The sequence below is a fragment of the Eulemur rufifrons genome, chromosome 15, assembly GCF_041146395.1.
Source record: "Eulemur rufifrons isolate Redbay chromosome 15, OSU_ERuf_1, whole genome shotgun sequence".
NCBI lineage: Eukaryota > Metazoa > Chordata > Mammalia > Primates > Lemuridae > Eulemur > Eulemur rufifrons.
In genome coordinates, this window is record NC_090997.1 from 94,880,261 (window position 1) to 94,900,694 (window position 20,434).

Sequence of the window (20,434 nt, forward strand, 5' to 3'; positions counted from 1 at the left end):
ACCTGCGGCGCGGTCCCTTCCCACGTCCCCTTCGCGCCAGTCCCTGCCCGCGGCAGCGCCCCGCGGGGGGTTTCGTGCGCTCAGGGACCGCGGGAACAGCGCGATTCCGGGTCTCCAAGAGGAGAAGCCACAGACACCCGCGCAGAAGGCCGTCCCCTGGTCACGCCAGTCCCCTCCAGTGTGTAGACGCAGGGAACCGCCGGCGTCCACGCGCACTCATTCCCCGCCTTCAAGGCGACTCCCACGCCCTGGGCCCCCTCTGCTGTAGGCGCCAGATCCCGCCTCCCTGGGCTGGACCGGGAGGGTCTTCGGCGACGTCTTTAAGGCTGCGGTCCCAGCCCCTCCCTCCTCCCCGCCCTCCTCCTTCTCGCCGCTGCTTCTCCTGCCCGCCCCGAAGAGCCGGCGGCCGGGCGTGCGCGGCGCGCGGAGCAGGTGCCGGCGAGCCCTTCGCATGCGGCTGCCCGGCCGGAGGTGGTAGCGGCGCCGGGCGCGCTTCGCCCGCCCCTCCTCCGGGCAGCACTCGGGCTCTGGCGCGCGGGGACATGTCGGTGGTGACAGGCAGCAGCGAGGCGGCCGGCGGGGCTGGCGGCGGTGGCGCGCGGGTTTTCTTCCAGAGTCCGCGGGGCGGTGCCGGCGGCAGCCCGGGCTCCAGCAGCGGCTCGGGCTCCTCCCGGGAGGACTCGGCGCCGGTGGCCACGGCGACTGCTGCCGGGCAGGTTCAGCAGCAGCAGCAGCAGCGGCGCCACCAGCAGGGAAAAGTGACGGTGAAATACGATCGCAAGGAGCTTCGGAAGCGGCTTGTGCTGGAGGAGTGGATCGTGGAGCAGCTGGGTCAGCTGTATGGCTGCGAGGTACCTGGGCGCGGGGCCGGGAGGATCGGGGACCTTCCTCACCCCCTCTGTGTGGGTACAGGAATTCTCCCGGGCTTCAGATCCCGGGGGCGCACGGCCTGACTCCCAGGAACCAAGCGCCACGAGCTAGGCGCAGCGCGTTCTCTCTCTCCCCCGGGTGCTCTCTGGCGCCAGGGCACAGCGGTTGGGACGCCCCTGCCTGGGTTCAGCTGCCGGTGCCGGGAGAGCTGTGGGCCCCCCTGATGGCCATGGGGAGGGTTGGGTCCTGAGGTGCGCGTTGCTTTTCTCTGAGCTCCTGGCCCTCTATGCTCCAGCTGCAGCTACCCCAAGCGGGGCTCCGAGGGGCTCACCCCAGCTGCGCCTAAGCAGCGGTGGGAGAAACCGCAGCCAAGAACAGTACTAACTGCTGGGATCCGGGAAGCCCCGATTTTTGTGGAGAGCGAGCGGAAAAGGGACCCGAAGCTGCTTAACGGAGAGAGGAGGTTCTGGGGATCTCAGAGGACCCTTGGTTCCTGAAATTCTAAATCAAAATCATGAGATGAACGCGTTCCCTTTTCCAGCCAGCCCCGACGCTGTCCCCAGAATTCGTCCCTGCGTAACCAAAGCAGCACACCTTGTGCCTTGTTGAAACCGATTTCTTTTTCCCTCCCCAAGCTCAGTTACTGCCATTGATGGCCCCAGAATGAGTCTGGGGTAACCTCGACGGGTGCCTAGGTGGAACGATAGCCCTGTGGGTGGTGTGCGGGGTGCCAGGATCCGCCAGCTCAAGGCCCCCAGCTCCCCTGTCCTCCACGACATTGTGACTTCCCACAGTTCAGGGGCTAAGGTTATACACAAATCTGACGTGTATACATTTGATGTAGGGAGAAATATTTAGAATAAGCTGTAACAAAGATGTGCTAGAAAAATGTCCAAAGCCAAAAGGATCTCCCATGAGAGCCTTTAATATCAGTAATTAATTCTAAATGAAGTATTCTACTTCTCTTAAGGGAGTGGAGTTTGACAAGGGTGGAAGCATGAAAGGGTTAATAATTAAGGATGTGACTTCTAAGTTAAAGCCAGGTTTGTATCCATATAACTGTTATGCTCTTCAGCAAAAAAGAAAGCCGGATGAACTCACTGGCTTTACCCTGCTGTTAGGTATTCTGTATTTCACACATTTTATGGCCTATTGTGAATACATATTTTCTTTAACATCCTCATTGCACAAGGAAACAGCATTCTCATTGCTGACTACTGATGAATGATTATGATATAATGAAGCTTGACTGCCTGACTAATGGGCTTGTAAAAATATATTGTTTCTCCAGCCTAGCTCTTATAAAAACCCAAGTTAATTGCATAAATAAAAACTGGCAAAAATAGGAAGTGTTCATGGGATTTTTATGGAAAGTTGGCAAAACTCTTTAAGAAACAATATATCTGATTTAAATGGGATTACTGTTGGATGAATGAATGTGCTCAGTCTTGCCTCTGTAGAATCCAATTAATTCTCATTTATTTCAGCTGGCCATTATTCTCCATTTTGGATTTGGAGAAGGTTTGAGTTAACAGAAAAGCTATTGCTGAAATTTACAATGCTTTTGTATTGTTCATTTTATGGGACACCAATTTGATGTAGTTTGGGTAACTAGAAAGAGTTCTACCTACTTAATAGGTTGACAAATCACATATATCAAAAATTCTTCAGAATAGTTGGGGAAAGTGGAGGTTTGACTGTTCACTGTATTGAACATGTAGGTTAGGTACCTATTATAAAGGGTAAATATGACCCTGAATCTTTTCCTTGTACTTTTCTTCTTGGGTTTTAGATCTTCAATCCATAGCAAACAGCTAGACATTTGAAAGAGGTTTTTGTGGTGACACAATACAAGATGCTCTATGCATTGTCTGCATGTCATTAAAATGTGGCAAGTATTTCTCTTCAAGTTGTTTGTTCAGTCATTGCAGGCTGAAGGAATATAAATTATTGATAAGGTTGTTGGTGATTTGTAATTACTATGCTTGATGTTTCTTTAATAATAAACATGTGGATTAACAAGCAGCCAAATAAAGGATTACCTCTGTCTGTTTCTCCACTGGCAGGGCTCTATTTTTAGCTCGTCTGGTAGCCTTTCTTTGTTGATAGCTTCAAGTATTTCAGCCTCTGGTTTGTGAATCAGGAGGACCTACCTTGGCTTGTAGCTCTAAACTTCATGCATATGAAGATTAGAAAATGTCCTTCTTGCACTTAAAATTGGTAATGTTTTCAAATGTTTATGGCTTGAAATTGACACAGAAAGCCAATGTGCTAGACTGGTACTTCACACTGGCCAAAGGCTTGAGTTATTTGCTGAGTTGGGGTAGAAGATGAACACATATTTAATTTCAGAAGAACTTGTTCCAGGCGGGTTAGCAGTTAGATGACTGACTTGTCCTTTTCAGAATAGAAAATAATCTTTTGGAGTGGCATAAAGCAAGCTATTTAAAATCAGAGAGGAACAGGAAAGAAGAAATAGCACAGAACAACTTCCCAGCTGTGGTCTTATCTAGAAGTGTGTGGTGGCCAATCAATTTGGTATAGAGAGCAATGTACCAGACAACATTCGTAGAGTACTTATGCACCAAGTGCTGCCATAGGTCCTTTGTATGGGCTAATTCATTTAGTCTTCACAACAACCCTATAAAGAGGATGACCTTACTATCGTTGTTTTACACGTAATGGGGACACTCAGAGAGACTCAGAACAGATTAAGAGCCTTTCTCAAGCTCGAATGGCTGGTGAGTGGGGTAGGGTGGGTGTGTGAACCCAGGCTGGACTCTGAGTCAACCGTCTAACCACCAGGCCTGCCTGTAACTTGCAAGAGAACAAATGGAGGCCCATAGAGCATATGTCTAGATACTTAAAACTTATGAATTAAGTGAACAGGCATTTATATAAAATTTGTTGTATTCACTGACCTTGACAACCATATCTTCATAGCGACCTGGAAGGGTAGATTGGGATTTTGACTTCAAAATTGAACCTCCCAGAGCACTGAGCTGGAATGCAGTTGTGAAAATCTGCCCCTGGCCCCAGTTTCTTCCCTTTTGCTTCCCACCGCTGATATAGTCTCACCTGGTGAAGAGCATTGTGTCCACTTGCACATCCGATCTAGGTATATGCTTGCCACTGGTTGACCATACCTCTGGCTCAGGCCAGTGCCAGTGGCAAAGTCCCCCTCCACCACCCCTGGGGGAGGACAAATCTGGGAATAATCTGTTCCTGCCCTGGAAGCTGCTTGATATTTACTGAGGGAATTCTGGGCGTCTGGAGCACACCCTAAAACCAGGTGGAGGGACACTGGTTCTGGATGGGTGGGTCCAGCAGGTCCTAGGAAGTCTTTAGGAAGACAAGTTATGGCAGGAGTAGGGCCCAGGGTTATGGCCTTTCTTACTTAGTCTAAGGGAGGCATTGTTAAACACCACACCATACAGCTTTTTAGATACACAGATAAATGTGTTTATTAGATTCCAAAATGATTAGTTATATGTTTATAGTTCTTTTCCATTTCATCATCTCATGGGAAATCTTGTACAGGTAGTTACATTTTCAGCTAGGAATTTGGTTATAATGGAATTGTTAGGCTAAATCTACATCCACACTTAAGGATTTCTGTTTTAAGACATTTTCTTATCCCTTCCAAATCCTGATGGTTTTTAAGAGCATTTGAAATCTGGTGTAATGTCTACTTGGACAAGTATTGCAAGATGAGTTACTGGATAAGTCACATCATATCAATTTTTCCAATTTTGCCCAGCATCAAGATTACATCTATACTTCCAGTTTTGCAATTTGATTTGTTCTGGAAATAAAGGTATGTTGTTAAGCTCAGATTAATGAAATGCCAGTAGCAGCCTAGCCATAAACAGATTTGTATACCTAGGATAATTGCTATGTTGTCCTGAGTGTCCACTTAGGAAGGCTTTCCCTTTGCTTTTTAAAAAATGGTTTCTGGTTTATCACACCAGTCTTCCTGATATCTCATCATCCCCATTCAATGTTTTTGAGAATTGTTTTTTTCCCCAACTCCATGCCTTTTGGAATTCAAGAATTTTGGATGGTGACACAGAAAGAAGTACCCTTTAGATTGCTGCCTGACACATGGACATATAGAATCAGAAATTCGCAAGGCACCACTTAATCATACTGTGTATGCTAAGGTAAAACATTATAAAAGTAATCTAAAATATGACTCATTAATGTTTAAATACAACATTCTGTTCTGTTTCATTTTCCCAAAATGTTGGTTGTGAGCCCCTAACTTTATTTCATCACACATTTATGGGTTGTGACCTTTAAAAAATACTGCTACAGAAAGGGAAAAGCCTAAACATATGTAGTAGAATTAGCAGACATTGAGTACTTAGTATATGTTACATTGTATATACATTGGTATGTACACAATGTATATACATTAGTATGTATACAATGTATATACATTAGTATTTATACAATGTACAAATACATTGTATACATACATTAGTATATATACATATGTACATTAGTATATGTACATTGATTGAGTACTTAGTATATATTAGGAAAGAGGTTTTTATCCTAGTAACAACTTCTGACACCCTTCTATGGATGTAGAAACTGAGGCACACACAGGAAAGTAAAGAGGTTGCCCCAGGGCCCTCAGCTGGGATGTGCAGCTGAGCTGTGGCCAGGAATTCAGGCACGCCTTACTCACTGCACTGTACAGCCTCCTGAGGTCAGACAGAGCCTGGCATCTCTGTGAACCCCTATAATTTGCCTATTCCCCAGTGCTGCTGCTGTACCTTCTAAATTGACTGGTTTTACATGTAGGGCAGAAGTCCCTGACCTTTTTTGCACCAGGGACTGTTTTGGAAGACAATTTTTCCATGGACTTGAGAGGGTGGGGAGGATGGTTTCTGGATGATTCAAGCACATTACATTTATTGTGCAGTTAAACCCCTCTGCTAATGATAAATCTGTATTTGTAGCCTTTCCCCAGCGCTAGCATCACCACCTCAGCTCCATCTCAGATCATCAGGCATTAGATTCTCATGAGGAGTGTGCAACCTACATCCCTCGCATGTGCAGTTCACAGTAGGGTTTGAGCTACTATGAGAATCTAATGCTGCCACTGAGCTGACAGGAGGCGGAGCTTATGAGTAGATGCGAGTGATGGGGAGCGGCTGTTACTACAGATGAAGCTCCAGGCTCACCTGCTGCTCACCTCCTGCTGTGTGGCCCAGTTCCTAACAGGCCACAGACAGGACAGGTACCAGTCTGGCCCGGGGGTTGGGGACTGCAGTCGTAGGGGACAACACTGCCAGTGGGTTTGTTCTTGTACCTGATGAGGCTTCTTGTTTTAATTTCAGGTCCTTGTTTTGTACATAGTTTCCCACTGCACACCACCCAATCAGTCTGCTTTGCTTCTTTGTCAGTGCTCCAGTGGAAGGTAGAAACTGCTGCTTAGAACTCGGTTTGTGGATTATTTGGTGAATCCCCATTTGTTTAGGTATTTGGGAACAGGCACTTAAACAAAGTTGCTTTTAAAAAAACAATCTCCATAAACTCAACCTATAAAGTACTAAGGACTAAATTAAACATGTTAAAAGTCAAGGGACAAAAGAATTCTAAATTGTCAAAGGAAGAGAAGAAAACTGTACTTAACACATTTCCCTTTGCAACAATGGTTAGGGAAATTCGGTGTAGTTTAGGGTGTTGCTTTGAAGCTAGGGGGACCTGAATTTACATTGCAGCTGGTTTATTCAGTAGGAGTGTGAGATTAGACAATTTCCTTAACCTCTCTGAGCCTCACTTTGTCCATGTGTTTAAGGGGTTTAAGCACCTTAGCAAGGTTGTTGTGAGGACTGAGTGGTGCAACACCAGATGTAGTACCTGGAACATAGTATTTATAGATGTATGGTCAGTGTTGTTATTGGAGCTATAACCAGCCACTAACTGTTGGTTATTCTGTATGACATGGAGTGGGGGAGGGGAACAGAACAAGGTATTCACATCTACTTGGTGCAAGAATTTGGGGAAGGATATATGGATACTTTGGGGTCAGGGATGTTGATGTGTGTTTGAACTTGAACATGGGCAAATGTTCTCTAAATTATTCCTCCTGTTCCTAGATCCTTTCTCATTGTCAATGTTTTGGTGGATTTTCACAGAGGTGTAGAGAAGTTAGACCTTAACAGTTTGAAGGCAGGAACTGTCTTAATTTTCATCATACAGTACCTAGTTCTTAAACATTTAACCATTTTTTTGAATGAATTGAAAAAAGGTCAATGTTCAGAACATGTTTGAAGAGTCGTTGACGTTTTAGTATCTGAATTAGTTGGTGGTGTATTTTTTCTCATAGATGTGGCTAAGGAGAAAAATCAGTCAATGGTTTTGTTTCCATAATCCATATCATACTCTTGCATCATTACGTTTTATGTCAGCGTTATTGAAAAATACACCTCTCTTCATTGACTTACTTGCTCCAAACAGGAACTGAAAGATGGTAGTGGTAATTTTTAAGTTTAAGTGACTGATTTTTAAGTTTAGATCGAGAAAATGTTTTTGAAAATGTAATCTTCCTTGAGTCTCCCATCCACTCTTTTCCTTTGCTCCTAACATACCCCTGCTGTTCTCATCTCTGCAGATACATGTTTGCTTCTGGTGTCTTCTATTTCCCTCCCAGCCTCCAAACACCCTGGCTACATGGGGCATCCCTTGCCTCGCCCACAGTTCTCCACAAAGAAGTCTTCTTTGTTTAGATGGAGAGAAGAATGAAGTCTGAATTGTTTTGTTTTCCATGTGGCCTATGCTTTGTATGCATGGTTGTACTTTGTAGTCTACTTTCTTGTTTCCTGCACTTGACTATTTCAAACCTTGACCTGTGTTTTCAAGGCACCTCTTCTGTTATCTCCCCTCTGCTCAGCCCATGTCCTTGCAGCTTCCACCTGTTCAAGCCAGCCCAGCCACTGTTACCCTCCTTTCTTGGCTGTTTTTTCAACCTCTCCTTTTCAATCCAGCATATGCACAGTTGAAGTCTTTCTCTTCTGTTTAAAACCATCCCCATACCCTGCCACCACCACACAAAAAGCTTCCCCTCCTCTCTTCTGTATCCCCCAGCTGCTACCTGTCTTTCTCCTTCCCTTACTATCTATTTTTCTAGAAGATCTTTCTCCACCCTCGCCATACACCTCCCTTTACCCACCACAGGGTGATGTCAGCACCCACTGGCTTCCCTGAGGACCTCCATGTGTCTCAATCCGGTGGACTTGTTTGAGTCTTCCCTGGCCTTGACCTCCTGCAGTATCAGGTGTTCTCACCCTTTTGTTCTGAAGCCTTTGTCCCCTGGCTTTGGAGGCTGTCCTGTCTCCTGGTCTCAGCCTTTTGCTTTTGCTGCGCTTCCATCCCAGCCTCCCTTCTGGGTCTTCGTCCTGGCTGTCTCTCTCTCCTCTGTTTATTTCACTCCTGCATGCTCTTTCTGGATGATAGGAATGTTCCTGTTCAGTTGCTGCTCACACGCTGACAGCTTCTAACTCCATATTTTTAGCCTGAATCTGTTTTCTGAGTGCCAGACATTTTTTCAGAGAACTCTGAAATGGACAACTCCACTTAGATGCCCCAGGGGAACCTCATATTCAACTGGGCTGAAAATCAGTTTCTGATCTTCCTCTGTAAACCTGCTCCTTTTCCTCAATTCCCTTGGTGCATGGCAGGTGCTGCTGTCCTCAGTTGTCCCAGCCAGAGATTATGTGACATCTTTTTCTCTTGCCTGTCACACCCAGTAGTCACGAAGTCTTGTTGATGCTTGCTCCTTATGTTAGCTCTGGAATCTGGGTCTTCACTGCTCCTTGCCGCTGCCTTAGCCCAGCGCCTTGTAAATTCTCACCTGTATTACAGTCACGGCCACTTTTGTCTAGTTCCTTTCAAATTATGATTCCTGCTCCTACTCCTACACCCCTTGACTACTGCTATTGTTACTACTGCTTCTGGCACTAACATAGCTCTCAGCCAGGCAATTTATACATTTTATCTCCTACAATCAATCCTCACAATAGCTTCACAAACTGGATAGTATTATCTTCATTTCTTTAGAGAGGAAGAAACAGATGAGAGTTGTTGCATGTCCTTGTTCAAGGTCACACTGATTCTAAAGTCCTTTAGCCACGATGCTACCATTGCTCTCTGCAGCTACATTTATTAAGTTCTTACTGTATGCTCCATCCTTCATGAGCTCTCATTTAATCCTTGCAGTAACTCCACAAGGTAAATAAAGAAACTGAGGTATAGAAAGCTTGAGCCATGGGCCCTCATCAGAGGCCACGTGGCTGGTGAGTGGCTGTGTCTCCAGTTCCTGGGCTGAGGTCTCCCCCTGTGCCCCTATGCCCAGCTTCTGATGGTGCTTCAGAGCCAACGTGATGCTGCCAGAGCATTCTTTAAAATCCAGATGGGATCTTGTTCCCCACAGCCTTTGGGACAAAGCATGGGCACTTAGACTGCAACCAGGGCTCAGGGGTTTGCCCTGCCTGAGTCTCCAGACGTGTTTCTGGCCACCACCTCAGCCCTGCTTCTTCAGTTGTCAGCTGCAACCCTCGTGCGGGTCAGCAATAACCCCCTGCACCTCTCCCCTGCCCCAGCCCCCACTCACTACCTGTCTACCTCGAACCGTTTTTCAGGCTGGCACTGGTGGCATGTCCTCCAGGAAGCTTCTCTGATCCATCTCTTGCTGTCAGGCCAGTTTACGGGCCTTTCTAGGCACTCCTTTCTGTGATCCTGTCTCTTCTTGCAGCAGCTTTGAGAAGGTGGAATTTTATATGTCTTTGCAGCCCCGGTGACTCTCACATACCTGGCTGCACTTGGGTGTCCCTGCCATGGGCTGAATGTCTGTGTCCTCCTAAAATTCATATGTTGAAACCCTAATCCCCAAAGTGATGGTATTTGAAGGTGAGGCTTTTGGGAGGTCATTAGTGTGAGATTAGGTCATGGGGGTGGAGCCCCATGATGGGACTAGTGCCCTTATAAAGGGGTGAGGGACCACAGCTCTCCCTCCCTGCTATGTGAGGGCAAAGCAAGAAACACAGCAAGAAGACGGCCACCTCTAAACTAGGAAGAGGGCCTCACCAAGAACCCAACCATGCTGGCACCCTGATCTCAGACTTCCGGACTCCAGAACTGTGACACAGAAACGTTTGTTGTTTGACCCAGACAGTCCCGCATCTGACTGTTGGGAGAAACAGACAGAATCTGGCCCTTCAGAGCCTTGGCAGCATCTTCTAGTTTAGTGGTGTGCATTTCAGAAATATATTCCCAGAATTAACTGCATTAATATAATCTGGCTCTGTCTGTATTGAAAACCTACTTTCACTGTCGACTTGAAGTTATGGTTCCTTTTCGTGGCTATGAATTATAACTGTGCACTCCTTTGAACCTGTGAACTCAAAGGAAATTGTCATGGAACAAGGCACAGCTGCAAGGGTGATGAAGGTCTTCAAAGAGAGGAACCACAAATTGCAGCCATTCTTCTCTGTAAATTTAAGTTTTCAGCATGTCCAAGAATACTATTTTATTTGCACAGGAATTGTTCATTTCTTTGGGAGCGGAAACACTTGTGCAAGGAAGGAGCGAGTGCTTCTCCATCTGCGTGTAGATTCGGAGCAACAGGCACACACGAGTCTTGATAGAGCAGCAATGAAAGCCCAGATTCCTGTCTCTGCTTAAAAGTTTGGGCCAATAAATTCTCACCAGGCTTTTCTTAGTCAGCACTGGCATTTTGGAAATCTGTTCCACCAAGTAGAAGCTTAGAAAAAAGAAGAGACCAGAGTGTGGATTGGTCTGTAAAGCATCACTTTACGGTTGAGGAAAAAAATGACCAAAAAAGGACTTTTCTGTTTTGAAAGAATCCTTGGGGCAACTTGTGGAAGGAGCTGTGGAGGGCTGGAATAGTCATTCTTTCATTCATTCATGTAACAGATATTTACATAGGGAAGGAAAGAGGAATAAGTTCCATCCTTTAACTGTGTAAAAGAAAAAGTAAAGGAACTCTTTCCATTATAGCAGAAGAATGAAGGAGTCTGTATGATTGAAAGCTCTTTGAGGGCAGAGACTGTGTCCTGTTCACAGTCGTATTAGTACATTCAACACATTTATTTAGTATGTAGTAGCTACATACACCTTCTTTTACCCAAAGCTTGTGTTCCGGAAAGGATTTGATAAGTTCATTGATGTTACAATGTAAAACAATTTAATTGTCTCTCATTTTAGTAGGAAGTAAGATCTTAAATAAGAGAAAGTAATCTCTAAACAGCTGAACGTCAAGAACGAATAAACCAAGACAGGATGTATTTTTTCTGATCACAGGAATCTTGTGCAATCTATGAAATCAATTCATTTCGGCTGTTCCCAGTGGGAAGGGGAACAGCCGGGTTGCTGCTTACCAGCTAGATGACCTTGGCAAGTCATTGTCACCGTTGGGTTTTGTTTTCAGGTTTTCTTTCTTCATCGGAAAAAAATGAGGGATGTCTAGGGCTCCCCACCTTTAATCTTTAGAGATTCTGTGATAAAGCCATAGAGATTCTGTGATAAAGCCAGCCCTGCGCTGGAGAAAGTGAGATGTATTAAAGAGAGGGTGATATCTAACGCAGAAGAAGTGTCTTTTCCTTTCAAGGTAAACCTGAGACAAGAATTAGAATAGTTCACCAAAGGGTCATCTAATTTATGCAGCTAATTTCCTGTAGCTAAGGTGGGAGTGTATTCATCCTTTACTGGGGTGTGATGCCCTGTTTACTGTGAGTCAGGTAGGGACTAGGAATATAAGGATCAGATTGAGAAGCCTTCTTAAAAATCATCTTTCCTCCTTCTAAAACCTGCTCCCAACTATTGGCGTTCAAGTTAAATTTGAAATCTGACAGCATAGATACTTACAGCCACTATCACTGCTTTTTCTTTGCATGTAATTGGGTTAACCTTTAAAAAGAGCTGGCATATTTGACTTAAAAATTTTAAGCATATAACTTAAAATATTGGCTGCGTGGGGGGCGGCTTTTTTCTATCCTCATTATTTGCCCTTTATCTTGGCAGCTCATAATTAACTAATGGTGGTATTTATTTTAACTTGAGGGAGGTTTGTATTGAGATATGAAATGAGCATCTGAGAGGGGAAAAAATCACAGCAGCTTTAAGGAATAAAATTTAAAAAGGTGAAAGGTACAAATTAGCCTGAATAAGAGCATGCATAAATCCATATTAAGCAAATTAATTTTCATTGGGAAATTTATTCCTGAATTGTCACTTTGTAGTTAGTTTGAGAACCAACATGACAGGATAACAAAAAGAAATTAAGATATTTCATGGACAGCTCTGGCAAGAGGTGGAAAGCAGAATTTATTGTTTTTTGTAACATTTGTTTTGTACAATGAATCATAAAACACCACCAGATAATGCCATTCAGCCCACATGAATACTCTGCGGTGTAACTAGTCACCTCATTTTTAAAATGAGAAAAGTGAGGCTCAGAGGGGCTTAGTAATGTGCCCAAGTTTAACTTGCCAGTAAGAAGAGGAAGGAGAAGACTTGGCTCTTGCAAACTGTGAAAATCAGTTCCACCTTCTTCCCTAGATAACTTCCACATATTCTAGCATGTTTGACTGATACCCTGAGCAAATTTTTTCTGTTTATTTAATACATTTGCAAATATACTTCATCGTAGTCGAACAATTTATAGGATTTTGTTATTTCTTGGATGAACCATTTACAGGATTCAGCCATTTCTTTAGAAAAATTCAAATCGAAGGATGCATCCCAGTGAGGGTGATGCTTATTTCTTTGATTGCCAGGTTACTAGAGCAGTTAATACCGCAGTGCTTACGCTCTCCCTCTATCCAATTAGATGGAATTGGCTCCATGCTGAATCTCTTTTGAGGTTAAAAGTTAGAAACTCACTGCAAATAAGCCACGGGGTACAGAGTGTGTATTTTATCTTTCATGTTTGCAAAGTAGCAGATATTACCTTTGACATGATAGAAGTAAAGTAATGCTTTTTCTAAATAAAAAGTGGAAAACTCTTAATATTTTGTTTTACTTATGCTAAGGATGTTTTTGCTCAAGTCCTCAGCTGCTGTGGCCAATCATCTGTTAGTACCTTTCTCTTATATTTTATATGTCAATAGTGCAACTGACATAGCTGCTTCATTCATTTCTGCTAATAATAATGAAATCAAATCTATTTCAGGCCAGACAGGTAAGATGTTGAGTTTTCAGATTTGCAAAGATGGCTTTTCTGCTTAGTTCTTATGAGCCAATACTCTACGTAACAATTCTAATTAGTCAACTGGTTTTTCTTATGTTTGCCTTGGGGTGTGGCAGCTCTCTGACAAGTCAAAAGAAAATGAGTCATTGATTTGGTGCTAAAACATGATTATGCTTGCTATAATGAAAACACCCTACAAATATTACAACTAAAAAAGCAACACGTACTATCTCTGGTAGACAAGTGCCTTTTGTTAAGCTAAAATGTTCCATTTCTTCATCGAACCCCAGATGGTTTAGCATTTAGTAATGTTATACCAGAAGCAGTTTATATGGATAGATGTTTAGACAATGAAAACCTGTCTGTGTTTAGATAAACAAAAAGGTCACCACCTAAACTATCCTGAGACTCCAAAAGCATTGAGCTGCCAGTCACACCTTAAACCTCTGGAGTGTCCATGTTAAACTTTGGAGAGAGATGGGCGGTGGGCTGCGTTCGATAATGAACAACCCCACGGTTGAGTTGACTCACCACCGTGAAGAACAACAAAATGAGGAACTAGTTCACCACTGATACTTTAGTATGAACTGTGAAGGAGGGCAAAGAGTGAGATGAAAATAGCATATGACTAAATGTTTTCATTTACTAAAATGAAATTCAAATTCTCACGTTGGCCGTTAGGACTGTGACTCCAAGGGTACGAGGGGATGTGCTCTGTGTGGGGGTGGGGGAGGGGGGTGGGAGAGCGTGCAGACCTCAGCCTTCCTCTCCAGGAACATAGGCTTGTGAATATCTTCTTCCCTCTGGCCCCACTTTACAAAGTCAAAACAAACAGAAAAGTTCTTAAATATGGTTTCTTACTGGTGGTGGGAAAGTTTGTCTCATTTCAGATACCCCTGTTGGTTACTGTCACGGGTTCTTTCACCCCAATTGAGAGGATGTCTTACTCCATTTTATGTTGCTATGATGGAATACCTGAGATTGGGTCATTTATAAAGAAAAGAGGTTTACTTGGCTCACGATTCTGGCGGCTGGGAAGTTCAAGAACCATGGTGCTGGCATCTGCTCGGCTTCTGTTGAGGGCCTTGGTGGAAGGTCAAGAGGGGAGTGGATGCATGCAGAGGGACAAGACACAAGAGGGTCCTCACTCTATAACAACCTGTGCTGGCTGGAACTAATCCATTGCCTTCAGAACTAATACAATTCCAATCACCACCATCAGAACTGCACCAAGCCACCCCCACCCATGAGGGTGGAGCTCTCATGACCCAAATACCTCCCATTTGGCCCCACCTCTTGAAGGTTCCACCACCTGACTTTGCCGTACTGGAATTAAGGTTCTAACATGAGTTTTGGTGGGGACACTCAAACCTTAGCAGAGACGTTGCCTTCTAAGATAGACCTTCTCATCTCCCTAGGATGGGGAGTTGGCTTGGTCTGCCTAGAAGGATGAAGCTGCCCTTCCCCCTCCCACCTTTATTTACAGAGCAGTTGTCAGTTGTCATCCTTGGTTGACTTCAATTTCCCCTTTTAAATGATCCAGGCCTCTCAGAGATGTTTTGAGGATTAATAATGTTGAAAAACTATTCCCTCCAAAGCCCAGCATATTTATGAAATTACCATTGACAGGATCTACTATGCTTTTGCTATCACTAATTCTGCCTTATTAATACATACATTCAAGTTAAAGGTGTGTTCTTTGACCAAAAAGGGAGCAGAGGCCTATGGGGCTTTTTATTTTGAATAATTTGGGTGGATTTCTGCCTTGATTGCAAATTTTGGTCACACACCAGATTTTATGAATATAGAATAATCTAGTCAGTACTCCAATGAAAGATATTGTCGGGTTGCTTCAAGAGGATTACCTTTCTGCAATGTGAGCTATATCACATTTGAATTAAGTAATAATAGATAGCATGCATTCTGGATAAAAATCTTTTTCATAGGATATCCTTTATATGTTCCTAGAAAAGAGACTAGAATGATGCATAATAACTATTAATAGTGCTTTTTAGTGTCATTATGGATAATTTTAATTTCTTTATCTGTTTCATGTAATGAACATGTATTTCTTCTATAAGAGAAAAAAATCTAGAGTTAATTTTTTTAAAGGAATGGGCACAGTTAACCCACTCTTTCTGTTGTCACAAGTAATAAAAGAGCATATGCCCTCTCCTGCCGTAGGGCTTTACAGTGTTTAGAACAGTTTGGGTGATGTTTTCGCCATCTTCGGAGATGGGCATTAAATTTTTTTTCAATTATAAATAATTGAGGAAAAGAAATAAGCCAGCAAATGTGTGCATATTAGAGTCTTTACATTTTCAGAATAAGCAGTCACAATACTTCCAGAAGATAATTTTGGAGGGTAGGAAGACGTGGGATCTGCTGGTGCCTTGATCTTGGAATTCCCAGCCTCCAGAACTGTGGCAATTAAATTTCTGTTGTTTAAGCCACCGGTCTATAGTATCCTCTTATAGCAGCCTGAACTGGCTAAGATAGGGGACCTTGTGTGTGTGGCTCTATGTAGATTCTAGAGAGTGTTTTAATGTTGGGTGAGGCCTTCCTGTCTTGGTCAATATATTCCATCTCCACTCCTGGCAACAGCCCATGTACTATAAATGGGCAATGAATATCTCTGGTTGATGGGCAGGTCTGAACTTGCCCTTAGACAAGAGTTTTTAAAATCTCCAGGCTCAGGCTCCAAGAAAAGGTACTCAGATTTTGTTTCAGAGAAGACTTCACGTGACTAGTTAATTATATTTTTTCCATAGGCCCAAATATGGTTCTGGACCAGTTCTGCTGGCCAAGGTCCTTAGGGAAGGCCAGATGACCTCAGACTCTCCAGTTGGTAGTACTGCCTCTATTTGAGATCCAGCCTGTTACCCAATAAATATTGTTTATAGGCCTACTATGTGGTAGGCATGAAGTAGGACTAAAATAATATGATTATTTTCAGAGTTTCTATTTTTAATTTTAGAACATTTGTTTCTTTCTTTACAAGTTAAACACTCAGTGCAAGGAGGGTAATTTTGAGAATTTTCTTCTATTTCTGGGATAGCTTTATTGTTCTATTATAGTTATTTAAAATTTTTTGTGTGACATTCTGGGTAAACAGGCAACAAGGTTAAGAATTAGAGCTTTTATGTTGCTATCAGACTATTTTAAAACAAACAAATCTTACAAAGGAGAAGAGACTTTTTAAAAAAAAGTGTAAAGCACAGTATTTCATACAGTGAATTCAGCAAGCAGTTAAATACTTTTCTCATTTTCAAAATTTAGTGCCAGACCAAAGATCAAGTTCAGAGAAATAGAAAAATGCATTTTCAGGAGGTTAGTGTGTCCTCTGGATGTGCCAATCAGTGTCACTACATCAGATGGCTTTGCAAGTGGGTCACGTGCCAAGTGCTGCTGTTGCTCCTGGTAAGTGTCCACTGGGGGACAAAAGAGTCCTGGGGGCTGCCCCTATGGTTGCCATCTTGCTCAGTGACACCAGGGCCTGGGTTCATGTCCCAGGGCCTCCCTGCTCCTTCCTGCCCTCAGGAATGTGAATGAGGAGCAGCAGGGAGTGGGCAGATGCCCCAAGCTGGGGCCGGCCCTGGCGTTAGCTGTTGGAAGGTGGAACTGCCTGCACCAGCCCTTCTCGCCCACCAGTGCCTGTTTCTGGTGGCTGCCAGTTTCACCGGCTGGCAAGCCTTCGTGGCCACTGAGAGAGGCAGCCTTGGAGCTGGGCCTGCCTCAGAGGAGGAGCTAGATTGCCAAGGGGACAGGGCGTCTATCAACTGTGACTCTGTTACAGGGCTTTGATTCTCTTTCTTAGTTAATGTTGTCTCCATTTCCTTTCCTTTTTGGTTTGTTTCAGTGGGATATTTTATATATGTAGTGAAACCTCACCTCCCTAGAAGTCGTGAATTTCATAACCTCAGTCATTTGGAGCACAGTGAAAAACCTAAAAGGAAGCAGTAGCTTTGAGAACCTAAGGAGATACTCTAGAGTTACGTTCTTTCTTGGCAAGAGCCTCGGGCTTTCACATAGAGCTTGTTTACTCTGACTTTAGCCACAATTCTAACAAGTTTGGTTTTCTGGCTTCTTAGTTCACCAGATTTAGAAGCGAGGAACAACTGCTAGATGTGAGTACTGGGAGAACATCTAGAAGTGACAGCTGACAGCCTGACAGTAAGGGAGGAGACAGAGAATCTATAAAAAGCTCAGAGACCGGAGCCGTCTGAGACACTGTATAAGGCAAAAAGAGCTGTCTGCCTGTCAGCCACCTGCAGGGTGTCCTGTGAGGCAGGGCGGCAGGACATCTGATCACGGGAGTGACCTGGGTCATTAAGAAAACATTGAAGGGTGCTGGTAGCCTCTGCTTCAGAAGGCAGACACATGAGGAATCGGTTTAGAGAGATTTTCAGAAAAAGAGCTTACATGTTGGTTATCTGAAATAATTTGCTTATACAGAACCATTGGATTCCTTAGGATACTACAAAAATAAAATAATTCCCCTTTCTTCTTCTGTCTCCCTTCTCCTTTAGCTTTCTTCCCCCTCCCTGTCCTTTCCTCTCCCCTTCCCTCCCCTTTCCCCCCCCTTTTACTTCCTTCGCCCCCTCCCCCAACACGGTGCAGTTTCCCGTTTTCCTTTGTCTTGGAGGTTCACACATACATGGTGGGTTGCTGGTAAATGTTTAACAGCCGCTCTCAGGAGAAAAGAAACCCTGATTTGATTTCCTCGGTGTAGTACTCTCTCCACCGTGGATTTCAGGCCCACACTGTCACGTGCCTGAGTGTGGAGCAGGAAGTAGGGTTTCCTCCATACAGGCACAGTAGATATAAACAACCTCAAGCACATAGAGAGTGGTGTAAAACGTAATAAAATAATTAGAAAGCGATGTTTTGAGTATTAATACCAACTTTGTTTTTAATAAAATTAATTTACTTGTATGTTTATATCATTTTTAAAAATGTTAATATATCTTATTTAACTCAATATATCTAGAATAGTATCATTTTAACATATAACCAATATAAAATTATTAATAAGATATTTTATGTTCTTTTTAAAAATATATAATCTTCCATTATAGTTAGGGATGATCTCAGGACAAATTCTGACCAATGAAATGAAAATGCAATTCACTGCATAACCGTTGAATGGTAACTGGTTCAGTTGGCATGGGAACTTTTGTCCTTTCCCCTACTCCTTATGTGTAAGTGGAAGAGGAAAAAAAACTAAAAACAAAAACGACAAAAAGAGAGCTCACCCACGACATCCTTGAACTGCTGAACAAAGGCCAATATCCAACCATCCTGGACTTCCCCGCATGTAGCAGGAATGAAACATATTTGGTTCCCGTAACTGCTATTATGAGATTGTTGTCATGTGAGCAGAGACCTGAATAAAAGGAGGGCACAGTACAGTGAATTCTGAGCAAAGAAAATTCTAGGCAGACAAAATCGAAAGTGAAAAGACCTGAGGGGGAATGTATTGAACGTAGAATGTACCCAGGTTGACTAATTACCAATGCCACATAAAAGACTTCCCCAAATCTTAGTGGCTTAAAAAATAACTACCACTTATTTTGTTCACAAATCTGGGATTTGTGCAGCATTTTGTGGGGTGACTCATCTCTGTTTCACGAGGACTTGGGTGGAGTGGCTAACCTAGGGCTGGAGTATGTGTTTCCAACGTGACTCATGCACACGTGCAGGGAACTGTCGGGGCCTTGGGCCATCGTGTCAGCTCCCGAATGTACAGGCATTTCCACGGCTATTTCAGTTTCCTTGCAGCGTGGTGACGGCATTCTAGAGTGAACATCTCAAGGTAATGGGAAGAAGTTGTATTACTTTTAATGACTTCACCTTGGAGGTCACATAAGTGTCGCTTCTGTTATAGTCACAGTTCTAACCAGCTTTCAAGGAGACGAAACATAGGGTCCACCTTCTTTTTTTTTTTTGAGACAGAGTCTCGCTCTGTTGCCTGGGCTAGAGTGCTGTGGCATCCGCCTAGCTCACAGCAACCTCAAACTCCTGGGCTCAAGCAATCCTCCTGCCTCAGCCTCCTGAGTAGCTGGGACTACAGGCATGCGCCACCATGCCCGGCTAATTTTTTCTATATATTTTTAGTTGTCCAGCTAATTTCTTTCTATTTTTAGTAGAGACAGGATCTTGCTCTTGCTCAGGCTGGACTCAAACTCCTGACCTCTAGTGATCCTCCCTCCTGCCTTGGCCTCCCAGAGTGCTAGGATTATAGGCAGGAGCCACCATGCCCAGCCAGTTCCACCTTCTGATGGAAGGAATGACAAGTCACGGTACCTTGTGAGAGACGGAAGTGGAATGGGAGATACTGTTGAAGCAAGTTTTGGAAAATACAATCTGCCACACAAGAAAGAATAAGAAAATATGAGTGGTGAGAACTGAATTCAACAAATATTCATTATACTTTTGTCATGTGCTTGTACCTTTTTAAACACCTGTGATACAGAAATAAACAAAAGAGACAAAAATCTCTTCCCTTCCTTCTGGGTTTTACGGTCTGGTGAAATGAGCAAGAAGAATGATAGGAAATGAGGTTAGATAAACAGCCTTGTAGGTCATGGTAGGGAATTTGAATTTTGTTTGTATGTTATGATAGCTTTTGTGCAGAGAAGTGATATGATCTTTTCTACTTCTCCTCCTCCTCCTCCCTATCCTCCTGCTCCTTCTTCTTCTTCCTCCTCCTCCTCCTCTTCCTCTACCTCCTCTTCCTCCTCCTCTTCCTCTTCCTCTTCCTTTTCCTCCTCCTCGTCTTCTTCTTTCTTTTTTCTTCTTCTTTGAGACAGAGTCTTGTTCTGCCACCCAGGCTGGGGTGCCGTGGCATGATCCTAGCATGACCACTGCAGGCTTGACCTCCTGGGCTTGAACAATCCTCCTGTCAGCCTCCTGTCTAGCCTGGACTACAGACACACACCATCATGTCTGGCTAGTGTTTTTTATTGCAATGAAAGTTCACTTTTATTTAGCATGTTTTTTTCAAAATATATTAAAACAATTTGTTTAAAAATTTGTTTTTTAGATCAGTTTTAGATTCACAGCAAAATAGAGCGGAAGATATTAATACAGTTCCCATGTACTCCCTGCCCCCATTTATGCACAGCCTCCCTCCCTGTCAACATTCCCCCCAGAGTGGTCCATTCGTTCCATTCGATGAGCCTACACTGACACACCATTATCACCCAAAGCACACGGTTTACACTAGGCTTCACTCTCGGTGCTGGACATTCTGTGGGTTTGGACAAATGCATAACGACATGTATCCACCGTGGTAGGATCATACAGAGTAGTTTCACTGACCTGAAAACCCTCTCCTTC

At 43.7% G+C, this 20,434-nt stretch overlaps 1 protein-coding gene across 1 annotated transcript in view; it reads left to right on the forward strand.

Annotated features, from left to right (window-relative positions):
• Window positions 1-399: 399 nt before the first annotated feature.
• Window positions 400-20,434, forward strand: part of PPP1R14C (protein phosphatase 1 regulatory inhibitor subunit 14C) — an 80,460-nt gene continuing 60,425 nt past the window's right edge. The window contains exon 1 of the mRNA XM_069489186.1: window positions 400-851. Coding sequence (XP_069345287.1) covers window positions 543-851 — 309 coding nt within the window. The 5' untranslated portion in view covers window positions 400-542. The remainder of the gene's footprint in view (window positions 852-20,434) is intronic.